The sequence below is a fragment of the Octopus sinensis genome, linkage group LG6 (assembly GCF_006345805.1).
Source record: "Octopus sinensis linkage group LG6, ASM634580v1, whole genome shotgun sequence".
Classification (NCBI taxonomy): Eukaryota; Metazoa; Mollusca; class Cephalopoda; order Octopoda; family Octopodidae; genus Octopus; species Octopus sinensis.
Genome location: NC_043002.1, coordinates 55,745,006 through 55,752,884, shown reverse-complemented (window position 1 = coordinate 55,752,884; position 7,879 = coordinate 55,745,006). Strand labels below are relative to the sequence as shown.

The window sequence follows — 7,879 nt, the reverse complement described above, 5'->3', positions numbered from 1 at the left end:
TCAACTGGCTCCAGTCTGTTTTGATATAGTTTCTATGGCTGGATGGCATTCCTAATGCCAGTGACTCTACACGTTGTAATGAGTGCCTTTTATGTGGCACCAACACTGATGATTATAATGTGGCACCAGCATGGGTGCTTTCTATTTGGGGCCAGCACTGGTGCTTTCTGCATGGCATGAGCACAGGTGCATATAATGTGGCGCCAGTACAGGTGTATATAATATGGTACCAGTATGGATGTTTTCTCTGTGGCACCAGCACAGGTGCATATAATGTGGGACCAGCATGGGTGCTTTCTGTGTGACACCAGCACAGATGCATATCACATGGCACCAGCACTGGTGCTTTCTATGTGACACCAACACAGGTGCATATAATGTAGCACCAGCATAGGTACTTTCTATGTGGCACCAGCACAGGTGCATATAATGTGGGATCAGCATGGGTTCTTTTTATGTGTCACCAGCACAGGTGCATATAATGTGGGACGTCCACTTTCTATGTAGACATGGGTTGGATGGTTTGTTGCAGTTTCAGTCAGTTCTTACTCAATGCTACTGCTTGCCTAGTTCAGAGACCATATCTCGTCTGTACTTTTTATTTTCAGCTGGATGCTCTTCCTGTCACTAACCACTGCTATAGAGCCTACCAGGTGTATTGAGACACCAGCACAATACACAGTGTGCCAAGTTATTGACAAGACAAGAATCAAGAGTCTTCCTCACTCTACATTGTCTCTCCATCTATTTGCTTAAGCCACAGTTTATCATGACAGCAGTGAGCTTGCATTGTACTCTGCAATATTGTTACATGTCAGTATATAAGCATATTAAAATAATATATGATGAACAGGGTACAGGCATGGCTGTGTGCTTGCAAAGTTTACTTCCCAACCACATGGTTCTGGATTCAGTCCCACTGTGTGGCACCTTGGTCAAGTGTCTTCTACTATAAAATCTTGGGCTGACCAAAGACTTGTGAGTGGATTTGGTAGAAAGAAACTGAAAGAAGCCTGTTGTATCATCATCATCATTATCATTTAATGTCTGCCTTCTATGCTGGCATGGGTGGGATGGTTTGACAGGTGCTGGCCAGGCACAAGCTTGCACCAGACGTCTGTGACTGTTTTGGCAGGATTTTTACAGCTGGATGCCCTTCTGAACACCAACCACTTTACAGTGTGGATTGGATGCTTTGTATATGTGTGTGTGTGAGAACGCGCATGTCTTTGTGTCTGTGTTTGTCCCCCACCACTGCAAGACAACAAGCGTTGCTATGTTTGTGTACCCATGACTTAGTGGTTTAGCAAAAGAGAGCAATAGAATAAGTACCAGGCTTAAAAGAAAAAATAGTACTGGGGTTGATTCCTTCAACTAAAAACTCTTCAAGGTGGTGCTCCAGCATGGCCCCAGTCTAATGACCGAAACAAATAAAGAATAAAAGATGCAAGAATGGTAATGTGAACGATTTATTGACTTCTTTGAAAAGAATTATTATGAGATAAAAATAACAATATTATATTTACCAGTTATAAATAAGACAGCAGCAGAAAGGGATCAAGCATTAATTTTTAATATTATTTCTTGTGTTGGTAATAAGTGACCAGTTCTTGCAGATCAACAGGCACACAGTGTAGGACTTTAATTCTATGGGGTTGGCAATTAGATTCTTGTTGTCTCTGGATCTGAAGAAGGCAGAATCAAACTAAATTAAAGATGGGAGGAAATATGAATTCTTTTGAAGATATTTCATTTTCATTTTTTTTATTTGAAAGTTGAGCAGTTAGTTTAGTGGGTTAGAACATTGTGCTAATAATGGGAATGTCAAGGGTTCAAACCCCATACTTGCCATATAATCTAATTTTGCTCCCTTTGCAACCATGTCGTTTTGAGGTTCAGTCCCACAGCATGGCACCTTGGAAGAATGTTGTGTGTGTATATCTCTTTTCTTTTCTTTTCTCTTTTATTTGTTTCAGTCATTAGATTGTAGCCATGCTGGAGTGTCACCTTGAAGAATTTTTAGTCAAACAAATTGACGTATTTTTTTAAAGCCTGGTACTTGTACTATGGGGGATGTAAATACACCAACATTGGTTGTCAAGCAATGGTAGGGGACAAACATGGACACACACACACACACACATTGTAGAAAACATAAGTCCAAAAGAAGAAGCACACTCTAAGATGTAGAGCAGTATATATTAAAAATGGGGAAGGCTGGCTTATGCGATTACCTTAGGCTTCCCATCCATATAAGGGTTTAGCTTTATGGAGTATTATCAGATCCCAAAAACCTGTTGTCCCAACAGGTTTTTGAGATCTAACGATACTCCATAAATCTAAACCCTTAATCGATGGGAAACCTAAGGTAATTCTATAAACCGGCCTTCCCCATTTTTAATATATATATATATACATATATACGAAGGGCTTCTTTCTGTTTCCGTCTACCAAATCCACTGACAAGGCTTTGGTTGGCCTGAGGCTATAGTAGAAGACACTTGCCCAAAGTGCCATGCAGTGGGACAAGAAAAGAAATTCGTAAATAGTAAGGTTATGAAATTGATATTTTAATTTGAACATCTGATTAAAATTTCAGTTTCAGTTTTAACCAAATATATTAGGTGCAACAGAAAAACATCCCATGTTTTACATGGCTATTGGTGTGGTCCTTATCAACTTAAGTGGGTGGTAACAATGTCTTTATCTAATTAATCGTTTACTGTGCTTCTTAAATTAACATCAGAATACACTGAAATTTTGTTATTGAAACTTTTATCAAGGATGATGAATCTAGGATGGTTTCTTTTTTTGGCACATCTTGTATAACTTGTTAAAATAACCCATTCCTTGCTGAAGCCCAGTATTTTTCCACAGAAGCCATTTTAGGAGAAACTGCTCCAAAATTTTAACCTCTTACCCATTGTACTTCACAATGTATTGATGATAACTAAATTGGTAAAATATTCCATGAATTTAATTTGATTTTTAAAACTTGCCACTTTGGTAGTTGTAAAAACATAACAAGCTATATCTACCTTGAAATATATTTTGAATCGTTCAAACAGGACTTTCCACTTCAGTTCTGTCTTTCTATTTTCACTCAACTGAACGAATTGAGCAGCCTACAAGGGAAAGTGCAATAAAGAGAAAATATACAAGAAATTAGGAATCAAACCAGTTTTGGAAGGATAGGAAAGTATTAGATATATAAGCCCTAAAAATTCAGTCTATAATTGCCCATGGGCATATGGCATAGAGATTAAGAGCACGGACTATTAAACCCAAGATTCCGAGTTTGATTCCAAGCAGTGACCTGAATAATAATAATAATAATAATACTATTTTGGTGTGTACAGTAGTAGTAGTAATCCTTTCTACTAATGGCACAAGGCCTGAAATTTTGGGGGAGGGGACTAGTTGATTACATGGACCCCAGTGTTTATTGACCCCCGAAAGGATGAAAGACAAAATTGACCTCAGTGGAACTTGAACTTTGAACGCAAAGACAGATGAAATGTTGCTAATCATTTTGCCTGGCATGCTAATGGTTCTGCCAGCTCACCAACTTAATAATAATTTTGGCACAAGGCCAGTAATTTTGAGAGAGGGGTAAGTTGATTAAAATGATCCAGTGTTCAATCTTGAAAGGATGAAAAGTAATGCTGACCCCAGTGGAATTTGAACTCAGAATGTAAAAACAGACAAAATGCTGCTAAGCATTCTATTTGATGTGCTAACAATTCAGCCTTAACCATGGGGAAATATTACCTTTTTTGGAAACAGATGAGGGCTGGTGAGAGGAGGGGCATCTGGCCATAGAAACTCTGCCTCAATAAACTTTGTCCAACCTTTGCAAGCATGGAAAAGTGGATGTTAAAATGTTGATGATAATTACTGGCTATAGTAGAAGACACTTGTCCAAGGTACCAAGCAGCGGGACTGAACCTGGAACCATGTGGTTGGTAAGCAAGCTACTTACCATACAGCCTCTCCTGCGCCTATATATATAATGATAGAATATCTCCATATTTATAAATGGCTGGATATAATTTTACTCACTTTCTTTTTCTACCTATTTATATAACAGCTTTGTTTCACTTTACTTTCCTTCTCCTCCCTCCCTCCCCTCCTCCAGCCACACCTGTCAAAGCAGTGCTCCAGCATGGTCACAGTCCAGTGACTGAAGTAAAAGATGAAAGTTAAAATACATGGAAATTTAATAAAGAGAAAGTTGTTGAGGTAAAACAATATTGTATACTGACTGAAATGTTGAGAAGGTTTTCAACAAGGTCATTGTTAACGAAGCATTTCCTTATTGTGTCTGTACAGTCTGAGAAAGAGATTGTCAGATAGAACTTTATCAGGGGAGACTTCATATTATCATAAGTAGATTCACAGTTGCTGTTTAAACAGATTGGAGACTCTGCACTCATTGGAAACATGCAATCAGGGCTGAAATAATTGAAGAAAACAAAAAAAAAAAAATTACTAGTTGTTTACATCATAAGAATTTAGAGACTATGAGAGAACATGAAATAATTCATGTTTAATGGATGAACTTGAAGGAGATAAAGCTATAAATAACTGCATTTAAATATTGGGTTAAAAAACCTTTTGGATAGTAAAAGTTGAAGGTTGTCAGCCTTTGATTTTATGTACTTTGAGTTCAATCACAGACCCTGCCAATTTCCTCCACAAAATCAGGATAACTGTGGCCTGTCTGAGAGATGAATTTCATGAGGTTGGGTGGCAGTGAGTGTCACTGGCCATTCTCTGTAGCAATGCCTTTGCAATCATGTCTGTGAGGCATGGCAAAACATGCCATTTGTTATGGCGTGTACAACCCATTATTTCCTCTACCCCCGCTACCTTCTGCTACTTACCCCCCCTTTTTTTTTTTTTTGTTTCCATGGTGAGGTAGTTAGGGTATTTTACCTCCATAATTTTATACTTTTAATGTTTTTTTCCTGTAAAATATGTTGTTAATAAAACGGAAGATGCAAAAATTTAAAAAACAAATTATTTCACATTTTAAGGTTTTTTTAAAATTTCATGCTAATTTTTGTTAATAAACAGAAGTGTTTAACTTATAAACTTAGAAGGTTGTTTTTTAGGTAAATATAAATATATCAAATATTGTGAAAACATAAATGTCATTTAAAATTTTGTAGTAACCTCTTTAAGCAATGTTTAATAAAACTAACTCTGTGAGGTGTCAGCTTGTTGACCAAAGATATCAGCTGGTTGATTGATGGGTTGTATTAATATCCCTGATGTGAAGCTTCTATTTCTGAAGAGTGTTGATGATGATGTTGATTGTTAAGTCATCCTAACTATACTGAGGTACTGTAGACTTCTACAAACCAGAAGAGTGCACTGTATAATTCTTTCTGCTATAAGCAAAAGATGTGAAGTTTGGGGAGAAGGGGCTGGTTTGTTACATTGACCCCAGTGCATGACTGATACTTATTTTATCAGCCCCAAAAAGGTGAAAGGCAAAGCTGACCTCAACAGCATTTGAACTCAGAATGTAAAAAGTCTAAAGAAGTGCCTTTTAGTGTTTTATTTGATGTGAAAATGATTCTGGTTGCTTGTTACCTTTGTTCACTCTATACCTAACAGCTGTTTCAGTGTCTGGCAGAATGTTGTTTAAGTCCTCCTCTGCACCACGTGTCCATGACAGGAACGAACTCCCTGAGGCTGAAGTGTGTTTTTTGTATATATTAAATCAATGGTTCCGAAAGTGGGTGGTAGTTCTCCCCTTGGGAGTGGTGGAAAGTTCGAAGGGGATGTTGAAGAAAAGTGGGGCAATAATGGGGTAGTAATTCATGTAAAAATTGGGGTGACAATGGGGTGGTAATTCATGTAAAAACAACAAAATAATGGGTTCATTAGGTTAAATTTTAATTGTGAAATACAGTTATTTTGAATTTCTTTGAAAAAGAGGTCTATGCTTGTGATGGTTAGTTGGGGTGGGTGTCAAAGAGACAGCAGCCCAAAAAAGTTTGGGAACCACTGGGTTAAATGAAGAGGAAGTTTTTAAACAGTGAACTTAAAACCCTATAAGCTGAAGGGTTTTTTCTTTTTTTTTAAGCTACATCTAAGTTTAATTAGTGAAGGTGCATGGCTCAGTGGTTAGGAGGTCAGGCTCACAATCATGAGGTAGTGAGTTCAATTCCCTGACCAGGTTGTGTGTTATGTTCTTCTTGAGTAAGACACTTTATTTCACATTGCTCCAGTTCACTCAGCTGTAGAAATGAGTTGCAGCATCACTGGTGTTAAATTGTATTGGCCTTTGCCTTTCCCTTGGAGAGGAGAGACTGGTATGCATGGGTGACTGCTGGTCTTCCATAAACAACCTTGTCCAGACTTGTGCTTTGGAGGGCAATTTCTAGGTGCAATCCCATGATCATTCATGACTAAAGGGAATCTTTGCTCTATTTTTAAAGTTTTATTATCAATTTATGTGAGAATTTCAATGAAGAGCCAGTAAAAGCATAAACATGCAAATTAGGCTATCCTCAATAGTACTGACCAAATTCCCGACTGCTTTATATAGCAATTTGTCTATGCTATTGGTTGGGAAAAGATGCTGGGCAGGCCTTCTCTGAAGAGTGGTTAACAAACCATAAAACAGTTTGTCAGGGGACTACATCCTTCGTCTTTTTCCCCGCACATTAATAACTTAGAAAGAATGTGTTTGCATTCTTTATTTAAACTATAGTATTGTACATTATATAATATATTAAAATCAGTCATATGAAAATAATAATAGTAACAACAACATCAAATATAAAATTAAACATTGAAAGTAAAATTTATGATAATTAATTCAATAAATTATAAAACAAACTGAATGTAAAAAGTCATTCTACCAGTAAAACTGTATGTAATTCTTATTGGTTGCGTCCACATTAAACCAACTAATAAAACTGTAAGAGTAACCAAATATATCTTGGCCAGAAGGAACTTTTAATAGATCATTGATTTCTTTAACTGTGTACACATCAGTAATAGAAGAGGCTGAAATGGGAGAGACGGTTCAAATTAATTAGAGGTAATCAAAACGTTAGAAAATAATTTAAATAAATAACAGTTTTATATTGATTTTATCACGTTCCATAGAATAAAAGCTCTATTCTGAGTTTCATGTTTCTGTTATTCACATGCAGAGAGTATTTTTTTCTTGTTTATAAATGAATGCATATGATCATTGTTTCAAATATCCACTTATCTCCACTTACTTCTGTCTGACTCTTGCAAGCAAAGAAAAGTGGATGTTAAAACGATGATGATGATAATGATGATGACGACAATGACGACGATGATGATGATGATGATGGTAAAGAAATAAATAAGACAAATGCCAAAAAATATCTTCTAGAGAATGATGAATGCTACCAAACTGATCCACTTTTGAAGCTAAAATGTTTAGCAGTGACCCAGTGGCCCATAAAGCTTTATGTAACAGGTGTGGCTGTGTGGTAAGAAGTTTGCGTCCTAACCACATGTCCTACTGCTGTGTGGTACCTTGGGCAAATGTCTTTTACTTCAGCCTCAAGCAACCAAAGTGTTGTGAGTGGATTTGGTTGAGGAAAACGAATAGAAGCCCATACATATATGTGTGTGTGTACATACATATATAGAAGATTATTATAAGTTAATTTAAACAATAATCTTTTTTATACCAACTAATTTAAATAGATAAAAAGTTGTTGTATTGAAGATATAATTGTTTATATATCTTTTGTTGCAGTTATACATAGAAGAAGACTTAGACACTTAATTATATACATTTATATACACACATATATGTGTGTGTATATATATATTGTTTTTTGTTTCAGCTCAGAGCTGCGGCCATGCTGATGCACCG

The 7,879-nt window shown here is 36.6% G+C and overlaps 1 protein-coding gene across 1 annotated transcript in view; it reads right to left on the bottom strand.

The window, feature by feature from the left end:
* Positions 1–1,451: 1,451 nt before the first annotated feature.
* Positions 1,452–7,879, bottom strand: part of LOC115213238 (meiosis-specific with OB domain-containing protein-like) — a 46,557-nt gene continuing 40,129 nt past the window's right edge. Inside the window, exons 11-14 of the mRNA XM_036503918.1 lie at positions 6,879–7,026; positions 4,266–4,455; positions 3,039–3,125; positions 1,452–1,685 (exon numbers count right to left, since the gene is read on the bottom strand). Coding sequence (XP_036359811.1) covers positions 1,578–1,685; positions 3,039–3,125; positions 4,266–4,455; positions 6,879–7,026 — 533 coding nt within the window. The 3' untranslated portion in view covers positions 1,452–1,577. The remainder of the gene's footprint in view (positions 1,686–3,038; positions 3,126–4,265; positions 4,456–6,878; positions 7,027–7,879) is intronic.